At 41.5% G+C, this 23,625-nt stretch overlaps 1 protein-coding gene across 1 annotated transcript in view; it reads left to right on the forward strand.

Annotated features, from left to right (window-relative positions):
- CDV3 (CDV3 homolog) overlaps positions 1–23,625 on the forward strand; it is a 78,067-nt gene that overhangs the window by 9,844 nt on the left and 44,598 nt on the right. Inside the window, 3 exon segments of the mRNA XM_053714289.1 lie at positions 10,845–10,921; positions 19,395–19,531; positions 20,795–20,951. Of these exon segments, the coding sequence (XP_053570264.1) occupies positions 10,845–10,921; positions 19,395–19,531; positions 20,795–20,951 (371 nt within the window).

Below are 23,625 nucleotides of genomic sequence, written 5' to 3' on the forward strand. Positions count from 1 at the left end.
AAAGGTGTCGAGTAGGCAGGCTTGCTAAAGGCTGCTTGCCTTAGACGGTCTTTAAAGGTGAAGTGATGAAAGCAAACTACCACATCTCGTGGCTTGTCGGTGACATCGACCTTGGTCTAAGAGTCCTATGAGCTCACTCCATGGCATGCGAGGTACCTTCCAGGGGGCCCAAGAGTGCGGCAAATAACGATCTGTCAAGGCACGTGTGGACGCTCCAGCCTTCACAGCCACCCACCCGGTCTCCCTGACGTCCACCAGCCAGTAGGGATGTGTCGGCAAATCCCCAAGGTGAGTTGCACTGTGCTGCAGGGCCCCGGCCCTCCAGAGCCTCGGTTCCAAGCAGGGATAGCTGGAGGGGACAGGAAGGAACCGGCTGACGTACTCTTTTTCGGGCGGCCTTGCACCTGCACGGTGTTGGAAGCTGGGCACCCTCAAGCGGAGATCTTGTGGGGGAAAGTACCAGAGTACCCTGGTAGAGTGTAGGTCTTTGATAATGAGCCTCCGGAGCGGAGGCCCGACGCTCCGGATGGCTTAGGCAGTCGCCTACGCAGTTCCAATAACTTGTCACTAGACCCCTCTGTGGGCCACCCTGTGTCAAAGCTTACAGCTGGCACGATTATCTTCGAAAGTCAGGTCACTCGCTTGTCTCGACTTCCCTTTAGATAATTGCTCCAAGCCAGCAAGTTTTTGGGCAAAATTAGGCACTTTCAGTCACTTTTAGATCTGAGCGGAGCTCTCCTAAGTTGCTTCCACACAGTATGGCGGTTAGCTCCGCCGCCACTCCCGTTTTTGAGTCACTGCATAGGAACTTCAGAATAAGGGAACAAGCAGACTGCTGAAACGGCACTGGAAATGACAGTAAAGCAAGCAGCTGCAATGAGAGGTAAAAAAATATATAAACTATTTCACAGTCACTGTGACCTCTGTACCTGCACCACCACTGGCCCTGATTTCTACAGTGACCTGGAACAAATGCTGTGTGCTTGCAAATTCCGGGGGGGGGGGGGGCCCCTCTTGCGTGATACAAGACTTTCACGTGATACAAGGGGCTGGGAAATCAAAGTAAATTTTGAAATTTGGCAGAAAAAAAAATCTGTTTATTTAAAATTCAGCGTTGTCTTTATTATGCATTTCTACTGTATTTAATCGTGTTTTTAAGAAATATGCATATTGGGGACGTCCAATGCAGGCCACTGTTTTGCAATGGTACTCGTAGTCCCTTTTAGCAGTAGTATATAGGGAAAAAAGAAACTACTTTCACACTGTGCAGCTGGTATATTCTGTTGCACCCAGTGCACAGAGCGAAGTGGTGCAGGCATCAGCCCTACACCTCTCATAAGTAAAGCAGCCAGGGCCAATATTCTTAGCACCACTTGTCATAGTGCTGGTATATTTAAACCCTGGAACAACTGTTTTGTTCACCTAGATCTTAATTTTTGGATGTGTAGCCTAAATGGACCTTATTCCCTCAGTTACTTAAAGGGAAAGAAAAGTGCAAAAAAGAAAATTCTGTAATATGTGCAAACTACAATGGATTAAAATGCTCTGTTTATCCCCTAAAAAGGAATTAAACGCATAGTTAAAGGTACATGAAACCCAATTTTTGTTTTCATTATTCAGATAGATCATACAATTTTAAACTACTTTTCAATTTACTTCTAATTTGCATATTTCTCTTGGTATCCTTTCTGCTGATTGGTGGTGGCACATATATGCCTCTTGAGATTGGCTTGCCAATGTGTTCCGCTAGCTTCAAGGAGTGCATAACTGCTTCTTCAGCAAAGGACACCAAGAAGAGAATTATGGTTATAAATGTATGCTCTATCTGAATCCTTAAAGAAAAAATTGGGTTTCATGTCCCTTTTTAAAGTCGGCTCCATAGCAGTAATACAGTCTGTCAGCTAGCTGAACACATTTGGTGAACCAATGAAGACAATTGTATGTAGCCAGTGCCACCAATCGCCAGCTAGCTTGCAGTAGTGCATTCCTGCTGCTGAGGATTTGTACCTATGATTTTAAACATTTGATAATAGAAATTATTTAAATTTAATAAGTGTTTAAAAATGATATGCTCTGTCATGGAAGTTTGATTTTTGACTCATGTCCCTTTTAACTGCTTTCCTTTTTGGAATGTTATAAAATTGTTTTACGTGTAATGTTCTGTGCAATACCGTTGTTCTTTTAAAATCCTGTTAAAACAATGGCTTGATTTAGGATTCCTAACTTCTTACATCCAATCGGTAATATCGTATTCCCTCAATGGAGCACTAATTTCAAACCAGTGTTTATGCTTTTGTAAAGTAGAGAAATGGCCAAACCTGGTACCTAGATTTGAACACATTTTTCTAGCCCTGTTCTAAAGCTAAAATTATCTTTAAAAGGACATACACTCATTTTTTCTTTGCATACATGTTTTGTAGATCTATTTATAAAGCCCATAAAGTTTTTTTATTTAAAAAAAAAAAGTATAGTTTTGCTTATTTTTAAATAACATTGCTCTGATTTTCAGACTCCTAACCAAGCCCCAAAGTTTTATGTGAAATACCGTCAGCTACCTTCTCCAGCTTGCTTCTGTTTGTGTAAAGGGTCTTTTCATATGCAAAAGAAGGGGGAGGGGGGGGGGTGTCTTATTTCCCACTTGCAATGGGCTTTCCAACTACCTTTTCAACAGAGCTAAACTGAAAGCTTCTTAGTAAGTCTTTAAACAGTTCTATACTGGATTTTTATATCAGTATCTGGGCATCTTGTTCTTTATAGTAGTTTCTTTTACATGCAGTTATATGAAAATGAGTGTATACTCTCCCTTTAACTCATTGGCATGCACCTTGCAGCCAATCGCATATCGTGGTGATATACCGGAGTTACTAAGTTTACCTTGTTGATGTCCTTTTTGCCGCCATATTTTGATTTTTTTTTGCTTTATCTATTTGATTTGTGGTTGGCTGCACTTTATACATGGTGGGGGTTATAAGGGTTTGGTTTATTCACGCTTGAGTTGTCTGAAGGAGGTCACTGTTTTTTCTTTGAAAAATTGGGTTATTTAGCTTTCTTAAAGGAACATTATACACCAAAAAAAATATTGGCAGATTAAATAAAATGTTTGTAATTAACATGCATAAGCAATTTAGATTCTAAAGCTGCTAAAAGGAGAGCGAAACTTGCAGTTCTTTTAAATGCATATGAATAACTACGTAATCCACACTTGTTATAGAAATAAGGGGTTTACCTTCCTAACTAGTGTGCTGGAGCGGTTTGTGTAATGTGGATGGGCGGTGTTATATGCAAATGTAGGAAAAGCTGCAGATTCGATGTACAAAGTAGCTACTCAGCTTATTTTCCCTGCAGAGCTCCTTTGCAAGTCTGCTGGTATGTCGCTAAAGCTTCCCTCCTCCGTTTACCACGGCAGTGGTCACACCGGAGGGGAAGTCTCTCATACTACTGTTTAACGATCTCCTTGAAATGAGGATCATATTACACAGAGCGGTATGTGAGACTTCCACTCCGGTGTGTGCACTGCCATGGTAACGGAGGAGGGAGGCTTTACATATGACACTGCCCATCCAGCATGAAGGCTGGCTTTAAAGGGACATTATAAACTCATTTTTTCTTTGCATAAATGTTTTGTAGATCTATTTATGTAGCCCATAAAGTTGTTTTTTTTTGTGTTTTTTATTTAAATGTATAGTTTTGCTTATTTTTAAATAACATTGCTCTGATTTTCAGACTCCTAACCAAGCCCCAAAGTTTTGAGAATACCATCAGCTACCTTCTCCAGCTTGCTCCTGTTTGTGTAAAGGGTCTTTTCATATGCAAAAGAAGGGGGAGGGGGGGGGGGGGAAGTGTCTTATTTCCCACTTGCAGTGGGCTTTCCAGCTACCTTTTTAACAGAGCTAAACTGAGAGCTTCTAAGTAAGTTATTTTTTTTATTATTATTTATTTATTTTTTAAACAGTATTATACTGGAATTTTATATTTCCGTATCTGTGCATCATATTCTTTATAGTAGTGTCTATTACATGCAGTTATATGAAAATGAGTGTATACTGTCCCTTTAAGCACACTAGTTAGGGAGGTAGGTAAAAACATTATCTCTAACAAGTGTGGATTACGTCAGTATTCATATGCAGTTGAAGAACTGCAAGTTTCTTCTAACGTTTAGCAGCTTTAGAAGCAAAATAGCTTTTGCATGTTAATTACAAACTTTATCTCCATCAAACATTTTATTTAACCAATATTTTTTTTTGGTGTATGTCCCTTTTAAAGGGATGCTAAACAGTCTGTTTCATTGTGGTCATTAAAAAGCACTAAGCTGCATTGTATACTTTAATAGAAAAAATTGCAATGTGTATTAATCTATTTACACAGATTTTACCTTTATTTCTTTTTGCAATGTCCTTTTACTTTGTCACAGCCTTAAAAGGAGGAGGGGCTTCTGCAGAAAGTTTTCTTAGCCCGATGTCATAAAACTTAGACTGGTTATTAAGCAAATAGACTAGATAACAGGGAGTCGGGTTATCTTCTGACTGATCTAGGCATGAGCTAGTCTGTTTCAATGATATCAGCTCCCATGTCACACTGGGGGCAGGGCTACACTGAGGATTTCTAAGTGCTCATTATGCAAGAAAACAAATTGCTGTTTTTTACACAATCTGTTTCTTTTTAGGTTTACTTTGTTTTAACCTTTGTTTTTTTATCGAAGGAGCACTGTTTAATATCCCTTTAATATTAATTTCCAAATAGCACCTTGGTATAGGTCCATATTTCAGGTTTGAGTGATTATGTATGTATGTATGTAATCTGCAAAGATACAAGGTAATCGGAGGTAAAAAGTATATTGTGTTGGTTATGCAAAACGAGCAATGGGTTATAAAGGGATTATTTATCTTTTTAAATAATGGATTTAGTTGACTGTCCCTTTTTAATAATAGATTTTTTTTTCCTTAATATAAGGAGAGTCCACGGCTTCATTCCTTACTGCTGGGAAATACTGAACCTAGCAACCAGGAGGAGGCAAAGACACCCCAGCCAAATGCTTTAAATACCTTCCCCGCTTTCCCCCATCCCCCAGTCATTCTTTGCCTTCCATCACAGTAGGATGGCAGAGAAGTGTCAGAAGATTTCGGAGTTGTTCCCTAGGAGGGGTATCTGCCCTTTGATATGGGAATGGAGTTTTAAGTAGTCTTGTCAGTCTCTCAGTGAGAGCATTGACGAAAGTTAGTCTGAAGATGCAGGGAGAGTCTGTTTGCGAACCCATCCAGACTGCCTGCTAACAGCTCCTTAAGTAATCAGTATTGAAGAGTTTCACTGCCTGCTGTTTCTTCACTCAAGTCAATGTCAGGAGCGATGCTACAAGACTGTTACGCTTGAGAGGCTGTGTTTCTGTTACACAGCATGGATTCTGGTAACATATGTTGAAAACGCTAGAAGACAGTCACAGTGTAACTCCTTTTATCTTAATAGAATCATGGGTTATCTCCTGAGGGAGGTTATCGAACAGTGGGGATTAATCAAATGTGATGCTTTGATTGTATGCTGCTTTATGTGTGATTTTATTAGGCTCAGACTGTTTATGTGACTGGAACACAGGTTTTTACTTTCACTTTGAACGCTGCGCAGCTTGTAGCTTGGTGCGCTTTTTCTCATAGGGGCGGTCCTGCCTTGCGCACCACGTGACCCGGAGTGGTCACACTTTCATTTTCTCTTTCCTGACCTAGCTAGCTGTCGGAGAAGATGTTTTTTTTTTTTCTGCCTGGGTCTAGGAGGTGGTGAATGCCTCTGCCATTGGGAGTATAAAGGTGCCGTTTTTGTGAGAAATAAAGGTCTTTTTTTTTATTATTCTGTGTCCTGCTACCATTAGCGCAAGCTTTGGGAGGATTCTGATATTCTTGAGGGTACTCCCTCTATTCCAAATAGTAATACCCAAGGCCTTGGTATGTCCGCCCTCTCAACTATGTTTAACATGCATTAACAAAGTTATGTCTAAGAAGGTTAACACCTTTAGTACGACTGAGCCGTCCACCTCTGAGGACTCGCCGTCCTGTGAGGTGCATACTCCTCAGTCATCTCCCTCATCACATGCAGCTTCCCGTAGCACGCCTGATCCTCCATCTGGAGGAAGCCTTTTACCATCAGACTTTACTGCGCAGTTAAAGACGGTGGTGTATGAGGCTCTTACTGCTTTACCTTGCCCTGCCAAGCACAAGAGAAAGGTTAAACCTAGCTCTCCTGTCCAGGGGTCATCTAGTGATTTATTGGATTTATCTTTTTTTTTTTTTTTTTTTTCAATTATCCAAGGATGGTCACATTCTGAGTCTTCAAAGGTAAACTTTCTGGGTCGGAGTCTGCTACCTCTAGGCCTCCTGTGGCGGAGAAACCAGCCTTTAGATTTAAGATTGAACACTAACGTTTTCTTATAAAGGAGGTTCTGTCTACATTAGAGGTTCCGGAGGCTAAGCTGCCTGATGAACTTTTGATCCCTAAATTAGTCAGACCGTTTACGAGGACAGGGTAGAGCCGTTAACTTTTCCTGTACCTGTAAAAATGGCGAACATTATTAAGAACGAGTGGGATAGAATTGGATCTTCCTTTTCCCCTTAGTCTTCCTTTAAAAAATGATCGGTCCTGGACTCTCAACTGGAGTTGTGGGGTTCCGTCCCTAAGGTGGATGGTGCCATCGCCACACTGGCTTAAGCGTACTACTATCCCACTTGAGGATAGTTCGTCTTTCAGAGAGCCGATGGATAAGAAGATGGAAACTTTTCTCCGAAAAATGTTTCAGCATATGGGATACTTGTTTCAACCGGCAGTGGCTGTTGCTTCGGTTGCTGGAGCTGCGGCCTACTGGTGCGACTCCTTAGCGGATTTGATCAAAGTGGAGGGTCCCCTCAGTGTTATCCAAGAAAGAATTAAGGCCTTAAGAATTGCTAACTCTTTTATATGTGATGCAAACATGCAGATCATTCACTTAAATGCTAAGATCTCTGGCTGAAATCCTGGTCTGCGGATATGACTTAAGTCTAGACTCCTTTCACTTCATTTTAAGGGAAAAATTTTATTTGGTCCAGGCCTAGACTCAATTATCTCCACGGTTACAGGGGGCAAGGGTGCCTTCCTTCCGCAGGATAAAAAGAAAGTCTAATGGACAAGGCTCTAATTTTCGTTCTGAGAAATCCCAACGACAACAGTCCTCCACTTAGCCTAAGCAAACCAAGAGTACTTGGAAGCCAGCTCAATCCTTGAATAAATCCAAGCAGAGCAAGAAGCCCGCCGAGACCAAGTCCCCTACACGATCCAGCGCTGGATCGTGTAGGGGACAGACTGTCACTGTTTTCAGATGCTTGGTTCAGGGACTTGCAGGATCCATGGGTCCTGGAGGTCAAAGCTCAGGGATACAAGATAGGTTTCAAATCTCATCCACCCAAGGGCAGATTTTTTTTTCCTTTCAAGCCTGTCTTAAAAGCCAGAAAAGAGGGAAGCCTTTCTGGGGTGCATGCAGGATCTGTCCTACTTAGAGGTTCCTATCACAGAAAGAGGTTTGGGATACTATTCAAACCCGTTTGTGGTCCCAAAGAAGGAGGGAACTTTCCGCCCGCTTCTGGACCTAAAGTGCTTAAACAGGTTTCTAAATGTCCCCTCATTCAAGATGGAGACAATAAGGTCCATCCTTCCTCTAGATTAGGAAGGACAGTTTATGACCACTATAAATCTGAAGGATGCTTACCTTCACGTTCCAATCCACAAGGATCACTTCCAGTTCCTAAGGTTTGCGTTCCTGGACCAGAACTTCCAGTTTATTGCACTTCCGTTTGGTCTAGCTACTGCTCCACAAATCTTTACAAAGATTGCAGGGGCTCTTCTGGCCGTTGCCAGAACCCGGGGTATAGCAGTAGCTCCCTACTTGGATGATATTCTGGTACAAGCACCATCTTTTCATCTGGCGGAGGACCATTCGGTATCTCGTCTCTCTCTTCTTCGATCTCATGGATGGAAGATACTTAGACAAGAGTTCTCTGCTTCCAAGCACCAGGGTAGAATTCATGGATACTAAAATAGACTTCATATCCATGAGGATATTTCTAACAGACCAGGGATGTTGCAAGCTAGCTTTGGCATGTCTTGCCCTCCGGTCCTCCTTAAGGCCATCAGTGTATGGAGGTAATTGGTCTCATGGTGTCCAGCATGAACATAATTCCCTTTGCCAGGTTCCGTCTCAGATTGTTGCAACTGTGCATGCTGAGGCAGTGGAATGGCAATCATTCGGATCTGTCAACAGATTCCCTGGACAACCGGTCAAGAGAATCGCTCTCTTGGTTGCTCTGTCCAGATCATTTGTCCCGAGGGACATCCTTTCTAAGACCATCCTGGGAGATTGTGACTACGGACGCAAGTCTATCAGGGTGTGTACAACTGAAAAGTGGATTTTCTCATCAGACAATCCTTCTATCCGGGGGAATGGTCTCTCCATCCCAAAGTGTTTGCGGAGGTATGCAGCAGGTGGGGGATGCCGGAGATGCACCTCATGGCAACTCGTCTCAATACCAAACTACCCAGATATGGGTCGAGTTCCAGGGATCCTCAGGCGGAGCTAATAGATTCATTAGCAGTGCCTTGGAGGTTCAATCTAATCTACCCTTTTCCTCCGTTTACCACTCCTTCCTTGTGTAGTGGCCCGCATCAAGCAGGAGCAGGCATCAGTGATACTGATTGCTCCATTGTGGCCACGAAGGACGTGGTTTGCGGACCTAGTGAGGATATCATCTTCTCCGTGGAAGTTACCTTGTTGCAGGGATCTGCTGGAACAAGGTCCCTTTGTTAATCAAAATCTAGATTCTGAGGCTGACTGCATGGAGATTGAACGCTTAGTCTTAGCCAAGAGAGGTAGAGAGAGTTATTGATACTCTAATTTAAGCTCGTAAGCCGGTTACTCGTCGCATCTATCATAAGGTGTGTAGAACCAATTTATTCTGGTGTGAAGAGCGTGGATTCCCCTGGCATAAAGTTAAGGTTGCCAGGATCCTTTTGTTTCTCCAAAATAGACTGGAGAAGGGTCTTTCTGCCAGTTCCCTGAGGGGACAGACTTCTGCCTCTCTTTTACTGCACAAGAGGCTCTCTGAGCTTCCTGATGTACAGCATTTTGTTAAGGCTCTGATTACAATCAGGCCCGTGTTCAGATCTAAGGCTCCTCCCTGGAGTCTGAATCTTGTTCTTAAAGGGACAGTATACTATAAAATTGTTTTTCCCGTGTTTCCAATTACTCTTTTTTTTACCAGATGCAGAGTATAAAATGTATGAGATTTGCTTTTTTTTTTTTAAGGCTTCTTTGTGTATATGAATTATCTGATTTTGTGTTTTGAAGCCACAACCTAATAATGGATTGAGCTTGTAGGTATAATCGGATCTCATTACTTTTTCACATTGTGTACATATACCTGCTTCTTTATCTTATATCTGTCCGTAAACCAATCACCAATACTTGGAGAGAACAATGGAAAATTAACATTTTATTACCTTATGTCTTCTATAACCCACTGGGAGTGTAATTTATTCTACTGACTGTTAACACAGCTTGGCCTTGAGGCCAAAAACTTTCAGGATGGGTAGGGATACCACAGGCTAAATAAACTATTTCAAATGCCAATATAAGGGTAAGGGAAATACTTGTAAACAATTCAATACTCTCCAGCAGGTAAAGTGGAGCATTGGGAACAAATTAAAGGGGAGACCTTTTTTCGAGTAAACCGTCTCTTTAAGGTTTTGCAGCAGGCTCTGTTTGAGCCTATGCGTGAAATTGACATTATCCTGGAAGGTTCTTTTTCTACTGGCTATTGCTTCTGCACGCAGAGTATCTGAGATTGTCGCCTTGCAATGTGAGCCTCCTTATCTGCTGTTCCATTCTCATAAGGCTGTCCTACGTACTAAGTTACGGTTTCTCCCTAAGGTCATGTCAGACTCAAACATCAATCAAGAGATTGTGGTTCCTTCCTTGTGTCCTAATCCTCCTCCTTTGAAGGAACGTTTGTTTCATAATTTGGACATGGGTCGAGCCTTGAAGTTCTATCTTCAGGCTACTAAGGATTTTAGATAAACTCCTTCCTTGTTTGTTGCCTATTCTGGGAAGTGTAAGGGGCAGAGGGTCTCTGCGACTTCCTTGTCCTTTTGGTTAAGGAGTATTATCTGCTTAGCTTATGAGACAGAGGGACATAAGTCGCCTCAAAGAATTTTATGGCTTATTCTACTAGAGCAGTTGCTTCCTCTTGGGCCTTTAAGAACGAGGCCTCTATGGATGATTTGTAAGACGGCTTCCTGGTCCTCCTTACACTTTTTCTAAATTTTACATGTTTGATGTTTTTGCTTCTGCAGAAGCAGCCTTCGGGGGAGAGGTTTTGCAGGCTGTGGTGCCCTCAGATTAGGGTCTGCCTCTTTTTGTCTCTCTCTTTTCATTGTGTCCTCTAGAGCTTGGGTATAAGTTTCTCAACAGTAAGGAATGAAGCCTTGGACTCCTTATATTAAGAAGGAAAACATAAATTATGCTTACCAGATAATTTCATTTCCTTCTGTATAAGGAGTCCACGGCCCCCGCACATGTTCTCCGATGGATGGCCCACTAAATTATATTTTTCTTTTTATACCCTGATATTTCTCCTACTGTTCCTTGTTCCCTCGGCAGAATGACTGGGGGATGGGGTAAGTGGGAGAAGTATTTAAGCCTTTGCTGGGGTTTTTTTGCCTACTCCTGGTGGCCAGGTTCAGTATTTCCCAACAGTAAGGAATGAAGCCGTGGACTCTCCTTATACAGAAGGAACTTAAATTATCTGGTAAGCATAATTTGTTTTTCCATTTTTTAGGATGATGATGAATGGAAAGATTTTGAGCAGAAAGAAATTGACTACACAGGTCTTCGAATTCAGTCATTACAAATGAGGTAAATGTTACTTCACAGTAATAAAGAATGTGCTTCCTTGTCATAATTTGAACTTGAGCAAAAGTTACAGCATTATTTTAGTGAATAAGTACAAACCTTTTATATTTTATTTTTTCCCTGTATGTGTCTGACTTTTTTTTTTTTTTTTTTTGAGGGATTTATTTAAAAAAAAAAAAAAAGTCCATGGAGTGTCTAGATTTGATTATTTGACTTACTATTTAATTGTCATGTACTAATGGTACACCCATGACCATTATATTTTCTGTGTGTGTGTATTAAAATCAGATTGGCCTATACATTAAAAAAAACATTGTAAATTAACATACAAATCAGAACAGCCTTGAAGCTCACTTTGCTGCAAAAGCACAGCCTGCTTCTGGAGTCATAAATCTTAACAGCAGTTTCTCACTTAGAGGATGAACTACAGGGCAGCATTAGTCCTTCCATCATAACTTTCTGCCCCGCATAGCACGAAGAGAGCAATTTAAAGTGAAAGTCAACCATAGCGTTTTTGATACTCTAGGGTTGACTGTTGAAACAAATAAAGGTCACTTTCATTCATGAATAATAAGATACTCCATGCAGAAACTGCCTTTATTTGCTTCAGCCATTCGCCATTCTTATCTGCTACAGCAAAGAGCCATTCGCCATTCTTATCAGCTACAGCAAAGAGCTGTGCGGTAAATCCGGCTCCCATGGGCGCCAAACAGGATTTACTGCACGGCTATTGGCTAAGAGGTGGAAAACATCAACTATTGGCAAAAAAAAAATTTGGCCGTGGGCTGCCGTAGCAGCTAAGAACGGCGAACGGTTGAAACGAATAAAGGCACTTTCTGCATGAATTATCATACTTCATGAATGAAAGTGCCCTTTTTTTTGTTTCAACAGTCAACACTAGCGTTTCAAAAACGCTATGGTTGACTTTCACTTAAACACCATATCTACCTTAAACAGCTGCAGTGCATTTTATTTCTTCTTCTGCTCCGTTGTATTTAGCCTGTCTGCGGTGAGGAGAGTCAGCACGACAGAAGTGGCAAGGAAGTGACTTGGTTCTGCAGGAAATGCATTCCATGAGAAGACTTATCTTTTTGTCCCTGTTTTGGTTTGGAAAAGTGTTGATGTTTTTTTTTTTTTTTGTGTCCCACCACACTTTCTTGTTGCCACTGTCATCCCCTAGCTCTCAGGATTCTCAAGTTCTTCCCTTATTGTGCCATGCTTTTATTTTGTTTCATTTAAAGAGGATTCTACTTAATGTGTGTTTTTTTTTTGTTGGTTTTTTTTGTTTTGTTTTGAAATTTATGTCCTCTTATGAATGTCCTTTGTTTTGCGAAGCAAGCAGAGGTTCACCACTCTCCATGAGTAGAGCCTGTGGGATATGTGCTTATCAAGCTAAACATTCGTGATAAGCACACAACTAAATTGTTTTCTAGGTGGCTTATGATCCAAACACTTGATTACTGGCTTTTCTCCTAATGTTCAGTTTCTGGATAATCTAGATTTTATTGCTCTGGTAACATTTTTGGCATTGCTGGGGTTAATGGCATACACTTTGCATATTGTTTGAGTATGATCTCACTAGATTGTGCACGTGCAGCTGAACTTCTTGTCCCAGTATACATGATTCCCTATGTTTTGAAGGGTTGAGGGAGGCTCAGGTACTCTTAGGAAATTTTTGTTTTTAAGCCCTAACAGTAATGCTGTTTCTGTGGATGCTAGTATTTCTCCAACATTGGTGTGTCCGGTCCACGGCGTCATCCTTACTTGTGGGAATATCTCTTCCCCAACAGGAAATGGCAAAGAGTCCCAGCAAAAGCTGGCCATATAGTCCCTCCTAGGCTCCGCCCACCCCAGTCATTCTCTTTGCCGTTGCACAGGCAACATCTCCACGGAGATGGTTAAGAGTATGTGGTGTTTAGTTGTAGTTTTTTATTCTACTATCAAGAGTTTCTTATTTTAAAATAGTGCTGGTATGTACTATTTACTCTGAAACAGAAAAGGATGAAGAGTTCTGTTTGTGAGAGGAAGATGATTTTAGCAGACAGTAACTAAAATCGTTTGCTGTTTCCACATAGGACTGTTGAGATGAAGTAACTTCAGTTGGGGGAAACAGTTAGCAGAGTTTTCTGCTTAAGGTATGACTAGCCATATTTCTAACAAGACTGTGTAATGCTGGAAGGCTGTCATTTCCCCTCATGGGGACCAGTAAGCCATTTTCTTAGTCTCAAACAGAATAAAGGGCTTAATATGGGCTATAAAACTGGTAGACACTGTTATGGGCAAATCGATTGCTTTATTTGGGCATTTTATACATGTTTATGCTTGTAATTCACACTTATAAGCTTGGGGAACGTTTTTTAACGTCAGGCACTGTGTTAGACACCTTTCCAGTCAGGAAGGGCCTTCTCAGTTGTAGGCTGAGCCTCATTTTCGCGCCATTACTGCGCAGTTACTTTTGAGAGCAAGACATGCAGATGCATGTGTGAGGATCTGAAAGTAGTTGGAAAAGTTCCTAGAAGGCTTCATTTGGTATCGTATTCCCCCCCTGGGTCTGGTAAAGTCGCAGCAAAGGCTGTAGCTGGGACTGTAGAGGGGTTAAAACTGTAACCGGCTCCGGTTTATTTATTTTAAGGGTTAAAGCTCTGAAATTTGGTGTGCAATACTTTCAATGCTTTAAGACACTGGTGAAAATTTGGTAAATTTTGAACAATTCCTTCATACTTTTTCACATATTCAGTAATAAAGTGTGCACTGTTTAAAATTTAAAGAGACAGTAACGTTTTTGTTTTAAAACGGTTTTTGTGCTTTATTGACAAGTTTAAGCCTGTTTAACATGTCTGTACCTTCAGATAAGCTATGTTCTCTATGTATGAAAGTCAGTGTTTCCCCCTTGATAATTGTGCCATAGCGTCCAAACAAAGTAAGGACAGTACTGCCACAGATAGTAAAATTGCCCAAGATGTTTCATCAGATGAAGGGAGTAGACCTAGTTCTACATCATCTCCTTCTGTGTCTATGCCAGTTTTGCCCACGCAGGAGGCCCCTAGTACTTCTAGCGCGCCAATGCTTATTACTATGCAACAATTGACGGCAGTAATGGATAACTCCATAGCAAATATTTTATCCAAAATGCCTGCATTTCAGAGAAAGCGCGATTGCTCCGTTTTAAACACTGAAGAGCAAGAGGGCGCTGATGATAATTGCTCTGTCATACCCTCACACCAATCTGAAGTGGCAATGAGGGAGGTTTTGTCAGATGGGGAAATTTCAGATTCAGGAAAAATTTCTCAACAGGCTGAACCTGATGTTGTGACATTTAAATTTAAATTAGAGCATCTCCGTGCACTGCTTAAGGAGGTGTTATCTAATCTGGATGATTGTGACAACCTGGTCATTCCAGAAAAATTATGCAAGATGGACAAGTTCCTAGAGTTTCCGGTGCACCCCGACGCTTTCCCTATACCCAAGCGGGTGGCGGACATAGTGAATGAGTGGGAGAAGCCCGGCATACCTTTTGTCCCCCATCCTATATTTAAGAAATTATTTCCTATGGTCGACCCCAGAAAGGACTTATGGCAGACAGTCCCTAAGGTCGAGGGGGCAGTTTCTACTCTAAACAAGCGCACTACTATCCCTATCGAGGATAATTGTGCTTTCAAAGATCCTATGGATAAAAAATTGGAGGGTTTGCTTAAAAAGATTTTTGTACAGCAAGGTTACCTCCTGCAACCCATTTTGTGCATTGTCCCTGTCACTACAGCAGCGTGGTTCTGGTTCGAGGAACTAGAAAAGTCGCTCAGTAGAGAGACTCCGTATGAGGAGGTTATGGACAGAGTTCACGCAATCAAGTTGGCTAATTCTTTTATTTTAGATGCCGCTTTGCAATTAGCTAGATTCAGGGAAAAATTCAGGGTTTGCAATTGTGGCGCGCAGAGCGCTTTGGCTAAAGTCTTGGTCAGCGGATGTATCTTCCAAGACAAAATTGCTTAATATCCCCTTCAAGGGTAAGACTCTCTTTGGGCCAGAATTGAAAGAGATTATTTCAGACATCACTGGGGGAAAGGGCCACGCCCTCCCACAAGATAGGCCTTTCAAAGCCAAGAATAAGTCTAATTTTCGTTCCTTTCGCAATTTCAGGAACGGACCGGCCTCTAACTCTGCATCCTCTAAACAAGAGGGTAATGCTTCTCAAACCAAACCAGCCTGGAAACCGATGCAAGGCTGGAACAAGGGTAAGCAGGCCAAGAAGCCGGCTGCTGCTAACAAGACAGCATGAAGGAGTAGCCCCCGATCCAGGACCGGATCTAGTAGGGGGCAGACTCTCTCTCTTTGCTCAGGCTTGGGCAAGAGATGTTCAGGATCCCTGGACACTAGAAATAGTTTCTCAGGGTTATCTTCTGGAATTCAAGGAACTACCCCCAAGGGGAAGGTTCCACATGTCTCACTTATCCTCAAACCAAATAAAGAGACAGGCATTCTTACATTGTGTAGAAGACCTGTTAAAGATGGGAGTGATACACCCAGTTCCAACGGCGGAACAAGGAATGGGATTTTACTCAAATCTGTTTGTAGCTCCCAAAAAAGAGGGAACTTTCAGACCAATTCTGGATTTAAAGATCCTAAACAAATTTCTCAGAGTACCATCGTTCAAAATGGGAACCATTCGAACGATTCTACCCACAATCCAGGAAGGTCAATTTATGACTACCGTGGATCTAAAGGATGCGTATCTACATATTCCTATCCACAAAGAACATCATCAGTTCCTAAGGTTCGCCTTTCTGGACAAACATTACCAGTTTGTGGCCCTCCCATTCGGGTTAGCCACTGCTCCAAGGATTTTCACAAAGGTACTCGGATCCCTTCTAGCGGTTCTAAGACCAAGGGGCATTGCAGTAGTACCGTACTTGGACGACATTCTAATACAAGCGTCGTCTCTTTCAAAGGCAAAGGCTCACACGGACATCGTTCTGGCCTTTCTCAGATCTCACGGATGGAAGGTGAACATAGAAAAAAGTTCCCTGTCTCCGTCGACAAGAGTTCCCTTCTTGGGAACAATAATAGATTCTTTAGAAATGAGGATTTTCCTGACAGAAGTCAGAAAGTCAAAACTTCTAAACGCTTGTCAAGTTCTTCATTCTATTCCTCGTCCTTCCGTAGCTCAGTGCATGGAAGTAGTAGGGTTGATGGTTGCAGCAATGGACATAGTTCCTTTTGCGCGAATTCATCTAAGACCATTACAACTGTGCATGCTGAAACAGTGGAATGGGGATTATACAGACTTGTCTCCAGTGATTAAAGTAGATCAGAAGACCAGAGACTCACTCCATTGGTGGCTAACCCTGGACCACCTGTCCCAGGGAATGAGCTTCCGCAGACCAGAGTGGGTCATCGTCACGACCGACGCCAGTCTAATGGGTTGGGGCGCGGTCTGGGAATCCCTGAAAGCTCAGGGACTATGGTCTCGGGAAGAGTCTCTTCTCCCGATAAACATTCTGGAACTGAGAGCGATATTCAATGCTCTCAGGGCTTGGCCTCAACTAGCAAAGGCCAGATTTATAAGATTCCAGTCAGACAACATGATGACTGTTGCTTATATCAATCATCAGGGGGGAACAAGGAGTTCCGTGGCGATGAAGGAAGTGACCAAAATAATAAAATGGGCAGAGGATCACTCCTGCCACCTATCTGCGATACACATCCCAGGTGTTGAAAACTGGGAGGCGGATTATCTGAGTCGTCAAACATTCCATCCGGGGGAGTGGGAACTCCACCCGGAGATCTTTGCCCAGTTGACTCAATTATGGGGCATTCCAGATATGGATCTGATGGCGTCTCGTCAGAACTTCAAGGTTCCTTGCTACGGGTCCAGATCCAGGGATCCCAAGGCGACTCTAGTGGATGTACTAGTAGTGCCTTGGACCTTCAACCTAGCCTATGTGTTTCCACCGTTTCCTCTCATTCCCAGGCTGGTAGCCAGGATCAAGCAGGAGAGGGCCTCTGTGATCTTGATAGCTCCTGCGTGGCCACGCAGGACTTAGTATGCAGACCTGGTGAATATGTCATCGGTTCCACCATGGAAGCTACCTTTGAGACAGGATCTTCTTGTACAGGGTCCATTCGAACATCCAAATCTGGTCTCCCTCCAGCTGACGGCTTGGAAATTGAACGCTTGATTCTATCAAAGCATGGGTTTTCAGATTCTGTGATAGATACTCTAGTTCAAGCCAGAAAACCGGTAACTAGAAAAATTTACCATAAAATATGGAAAAGATATATCTGCTGGTGTGAATCCAAGGGATTCTTATGGAATAAGATCAAAATCCCTAAGATCCTTTCCTTTCTACAAGAGGGTTAGGATAAAGGATTATCAGCAAGTTCTCTAAAGGGACAGATTTCTGCGTTATCTGTCTTACTACACAAACGTCTGGCAGCTGTGCCAGATGTTCAAACATTTGTTCATGCTCTGGTTAGGATCAAGCCTGTTTACAGACCTTTGACTCCTCCCTGGAGTTTAAATCTAGTTCTTTCAGTTCTCCAAGGGGTTCCGTTTGAACCTTTACATTCCATAGATATTAAGTTGTTATCTTGGAAAGTTTTGTTTTTGGTTGCTATTTCTTCTGCTAGAAGAGTTTCTGAGTTATCTGCTTTGCAGTGTTCTCCGCCCTATCTGGTGTTCCATTCAGATAAGGTTGTTTTGCGTACTAAACCTGGTTTTCTTCCAAAGGTTGTTTCCAACAGAAATATTAACCAGGAGATAGTTGTACCTTCTTTGTGTCCGAAACCAGTTTCAAAGAAGGAACGTTAGTTACACAATTTAGACGTAGTCCGTGTTCTAAAATTCTATTTAGAAGCTACAAAAGAGTTCAGACAAGCATCTTCTGTTTGTCGTCTATTCTGGTAAAAGGAGAGGTCAAAAAGCGACTTCTACCTCTCTTTCTTTTTGGCTTAAAAGCATCATCCTTTTGGCTTACGAGACTGCTGGACGGCAGCCTCCTGAAAGGATCACAGCTCACTCTACTAGGGCTGTGGCTTCCACATGGGCCTTCAAGAACGAGGCTTCTGTTGATCAGATATGTAAGGCAGCGACTTGGTCTTCACTGCACACTTTTGCCAAATTTTACAAATTTGATACTTTTGCTTCTTCGGAGGCTATTTTTGGGAGAGAGGTTTTGCAAGCTGTGGTGCGTTCTGTTTAGGTAACCTGATTTGCTCCCTCCCTTCATCCGTGTCCTAAAGCTTTGGTATTGGTTCCCACAAGTAAGGATGACTCCGTGGACCGGACACACCAATGTTGGAGAAAACAGAATTTATGCTTACCTGATAAATTACTTTCTCCAACGGTGTGTCCGGTCCACGGCCCGCCCTGGTTTTTTTAATCGGGTTTGATGAATTATTTTCTCTAACTACAGTCACCACGGCACCCTATAGTTTCTCCTGTTTTTTCCTCCTGTCCGTCGGTCGAATGACTGGGGTGGGCGGAGCCTAGGAGGGACTATATGGCCAGCTTTTGCTGGGACTCTTTGCCATTTCCTGTTGGGGAAGAGATATTCCCACAAGTAAGGATGACGCCGTGGACCGGACACACCGTTGGAGAAAGTAATTTATCAGGTAAGCATAAATTCTGTTTTTATGTTGGAGTTAGGGTTGGTATCTCCATTGGCTCAGGCGTTGTGGTCAAACTCAAACCACCTTTCACCATCCAAATTGTTTAATTGGATAGGTTCTTGACTGATCCATGCATGACATGAGTCAAGCCGGAAGGGTGCTGGTTGTGATATAAATTTGTAGATATATTTTCTCCCTCAGGCAAGTTTTTTTTCTCTACTTGAGTAGGAGTGGTCAGTGGGCATGTACCCACAATATTCTGCTTTTTTAGATTTTTAGGCTGACTAGAAAAAAGCTGAGAAGAATTTGTTCATGTTAAGCTGTCTTCATTCTATTTTATTTCATTGTAAATTTTACTAAATGGCATCTGTCGTCCATTATCCCAGGGGTGCAATGATTCAGGTGAAGTATGCATCCAATACAAGGCTATTTTTGGAAGATTTAACAGCACATAATGAATCCCAGTTTTAGTCCACATACACTTAAACAGGCATCGTTGCTGGTGGATGATTCAGTTCTTTATGGAGGAAACACAAACTTCTTAGGAAACTTACTGGTCTTCTCTGTGCCTTTTATTTCTAGGGTCTTCTCTCTCCTTTCTCTATCCAAATAGGTTGTTTAAAGCTGTATGTGAACTGACACAAACAAAAGTTTATCTAGTGTGTGTATGAGAGATCTTTGTATACTTGTACCAAAAAAAGCACCAAACATATACCCTCTACAGGTCTTTGTTAGTATATATGTTAAAGTATAGCTTGTTTGAAAAGCATGGTCTTAAAAATACTCTATAGTGTTCCAAACTCTATACTTCTGTTATTAAGTTGTAAGATACAGAGCCTAGTTATTAATGCAGTTAATGTTAATGCAGCAACGAGAAGGATGACGAGGAAAATGAGAAGAAGGAAGAACAGGGTGGTGAATGGGATGAGGATGGGGGTAATTTTCAAGACAAGACATCGGGTCCTTGGAATAAAACTGCCTCTGCTCCTGCACCTGTAAGCCTTGGTAAGATTTGCCTTTTTAAAAATAAAAATCCTCCTAGTATAAAAATGAAGTTTTAGTTTCCATGTAAATGTTTTATAAAGGGTGTTTCATGGATGCTAAATTATGGTATATCACACTGAATAAACCTATAAACTTAAAGAATGTTAGATCCTTGTAAGATTGATGGCTATCAGCTCAATTTATAGAACTGGCCAGAACAGTGATAAGGAGAACCAGTCTTTTAAACCTATGGACATATGTACTACGTCACACAGTATTTTGGCCAGCATACTGTGTAAACATAGTACCTACGCCCAAAACTCCTGGTGCAGTTTATGGTCCCGCCGTTGGCTTTGACAGCGGGAGCCGCAACTGGGGTGGGGCGACAGAAGGCATCTGCCTTCACATGGTAACATTGTGCTTGGTTACCATATTAAGGCAGATACTGTCTGTATTGGGCACTGCCTTAGTGGTGGGGTCAGAGGTGAGTGGGCATTGATCGTGGGAAGGAGGTGTTTTGTCTGCACTACAGAAAAGGACTATAACGAAGGAGGGTACCAGTGGTTCCGTACACTACAGAATTGCCTGATCGGTTAGAGGGTGGATCCCTACACTTCAAAAAAACTAAAAACTAAATAAATACATTTTAAAAAGGCCATACACTGGTACTGGTTGCCTGTAGCTAAGATGGCGGTAACCAGTGGCCCTGGGTGGAATAGAGAGCTGTTTGTAAGGGATCAGGGAGGTGGCAGGAATGCCTGATCGGTTAGAGGGGGGGGGGGGAGGGATCCCTACACTAGAGGGAAAAAAAAAATATTAACTTTAAGTTGCCGTATAACTGCCTGCAGATGTTGCCCCACAGCATACTTCAAATAACGAGCTTAATTTTTTTTATTTTTTTTTTCCATGCTATTGATTTGAACTGACACAAGCTCCTGATCCTTCCTTGAGATTATGAAGCAACCTATTTGTGCGCTCTCAAGAAGGGATCAAGAGCATGTGTCTGCTGCCTGATTAGATATCACTATAATAATGCACTATGGTGTCTATTTTTAATGTCTGTTAGCTGTATAGGCTCAGTGTCAGACTTTCCTGTAATACAGGCTTGGATGTTGAAAGATAATAAATGAGCCATGCTTACAAATAAGTAGACTTCCGAAACAAACAGTAAATGTGCTTTGGAAAGCAGAATGCTTGGATGAAAGTTTGGCATTTGTTTTTGTCTTTACAATTGGGGGGGGGGGTTGTTTAAAAACAAAACAAACATTTCTCTCCCTACTTTAGTAACTGAACCTCCAGAGCCTGTGCAGTCCGGTGTGTATAGGCCACCTGGAGCCAGAGCCTCGGCTGCAACGCGAAAACCTGTTGGTCCACCAGAAATTTATAGCGATACGCAGTTCCCCTCTCTGCAATCCACTGCCAAACATATAGAATCTAAAAGGTAAGAGTCTTGTGTTGGTCACATGCTTGGTAATGGTAAATGAAAATATTTTACTGCATTATTTTAGCTTTTTAGCCAGATTCCATGAGCTAGTGATGTATGGGATATACATTCCTACCAGGAGGGGGCAAAGTTTCCCAAACCTCAAAATGCCCATAAAAACATCTACCTCACACATACCTTAGTTTTACAAACTTTGCTTCTCATGATGGAGGTGAAGCAAGTTGTGCTTCATTTTTCTTTTGTGATAGGCACTTCTAAGCATATTGAAGCCCAGTTCCTCTCAAAGTACAGTGTTTGAGGGATGTGAAGGGAGTATTGCCTGATGACGCCATGTTTCCACCTATGGGAAATCTATTCTAAGGCTCTGGAAATCGGTTGCAGGGATTCATCTGCTGCCTCCCTTTACAGATCAACATTATACTCCTCTGCCATTACCTCTGCTGATATGTTTCAGTACTGGTTTGGCTGTCTGCTATATGTGGATGGGTGTCTTACACGGTAAGTATATACTTTTATATAAGGCACTTTTTAATTAAAGTTTTTATATATTGTTTGTATACATGCCTTGAGTCAGTAATTCAGTGTTCTTTTTTAGTGACTTTATTTGTGTTGGTAGTCTGTGAAACATTTAGGGGTATTTTTAGAGCTAGCAATTTTATTTATAAATTAGGATGCTAAGTATTATGTTGGCCTCATGGAATGTTGATCACATTTTATGCAGCCATAATAGAAGTATCCATTAGGCTGTATTTTGGTTCATTTTGTTTTTTTGTATATACAATTAAAATTCTTACCTGCTTTTTAGAATGATAGGTGTATTAGAAATCCTCTTCAGCTTTGCATGTCGTGCATGTGATGATGCTATTTGTCATAGGGTGACGTCCTCATTGTGGGCCATTTTTTTGGTGCCAAAAATTTCCCCCAAAATTTTTCTCCCAAAATTGCTGTTATAAGCTCCACCCCCAGCTCGTTCAATGTTCTCAGTAAACACTTAAGGCTGTGACACACTGCAAGCGGAGCGGCGCGCAGCGTGTAGATGCGGCAGTGTGCGCTCAGTGTGTCCTGCCTTTTCATTTCTGAGCACTGTGCCGCATCAGGTCGCGTAGCTGAGGCACCAGAGATGAAATATTTGATCTTCCGAAGCGATGCGAAGCAGCTGCTTTGCCTTGTGCCACATCGCTTGCAGTGTGTCACAGCCTTTAGACCTTCAATGCAGCATTTTATGAATCGGCTTTCTTTTTTATAATTTTTTTCGCTCTGTTTCCCATTCTCTCAAGCCAGTTTTATATATTTATATATCCTATATAGGAGCATGGATATAAATTTGCAGAATTTATTTTTATTTTTTTCTAATTGTGTTTTTTTTTTGCAATTATGTCTCAAACTGAACCTGCCTCTGATGTTACCATAGGATTTGAGCTGCCTAAACGGGTATTTAACAAAGCTAAGTATGCATGTTGTAATTAAGATATAAATTATTCAGCTCTATGTGGCTCTTGTTTAACAAATTGTTAAAGGGACATTAAACACTAAATACATGCTAGATAGAATGATACATTCAAAGAAAAGATTAGTCCATGAGTAACATGTAGATGTATTTTTTAACGTGTCATTAGTTGTTTAAAAAGTGACAAAATAAGTGTAAAGTTTTAGTGTCTATAAAACACTGGGAGCTGCCATGTTGTAACTTGTGTTACCTTCTCTGCTGTGGCCAATTAGAGACAGTTATAAATAGGTCACTAGAGTGTGCAGCCAATGGTTGTGCTGGATTTAACAGTGTTCTGCATTTCCATTTCTAACAGGAACTGAAAAGCTCACAATTTCAGAATGGAATTACAAGCAAAGAGGACAAAATAAATATTGAATGTATATTGCAGAGCTGTTTTATATATACAATTTATCATTTTATGTTACCATCTCAATGTTTAATGTCCCTTTAAATATATCTGTGTACAAATACACAGTTATTACATCTCAGTCTAAATGTACATAGCATTACTGCAGAAATGTAAGATTTTATTGCTACAGCTATAGAGAAGGCAATGACTGCTTTTTTGCAACATTTTCTTAAACGTAGTGAATTAAGTTCTGACCTTCAACATACTGACGTATCCTCTACTGATGGGGTCTCCCCTGATTCAGAGGATGCCACGTCAGACTGATATAGACAAATCTTTTATTTAAGTTAGAACATTCATTCTCTCTTAAAGGAAGTTTTGTTTACTTTGGGTATTGAGGAGTCTAAATCTCCTGATGATAAAGCTAGTAATTGTCTAAATTCTGTTTTTAAGACTACTGTTATTACTGCTGAAGTATTTCCAATTCCTGATGCTATCTCTAATTTGATTGCTAAAGAATGGTCTAAGCCTGGTACCTCTCTTAACCCTTCTTCTAGGTCTTAGAAATTGTATCCTTTACCTGTAGCCAAGGATCCTTTAGATAGGAAGCTTGAATCTTATCCAAGAAGGGCATATTTGCATTCTGGCTATATTCTTAGACCTGTTATATCTATGGCTGATGTTGCTGCTGCTTCTACTTTTTGGTTGGAGAGTTTAGCACAGCAGTTGTCTTCAGATTCTGAATTATCTAACATTGTTTTACTTCTTCAACATGCAAATCATTTTGTGATGCTATATTTGATGTTGGGAAGATCAATATCAAATCCATGTCT

This window comes from Bombina bombina, chromosome 5, assembly GCF_027579735.1.
Source record: "Bombina bombina isolate aBomBom1 chromosome 5, aBomBom1.pri, whole genome shotgun sequence".
Classification (NCBI taxonomy): domain Eukaryota; kingdom Metazoa; phylum Chordata; class Amphibia; order Anura; family Bombinatoridae; genus Bombina; species Bombina bombina.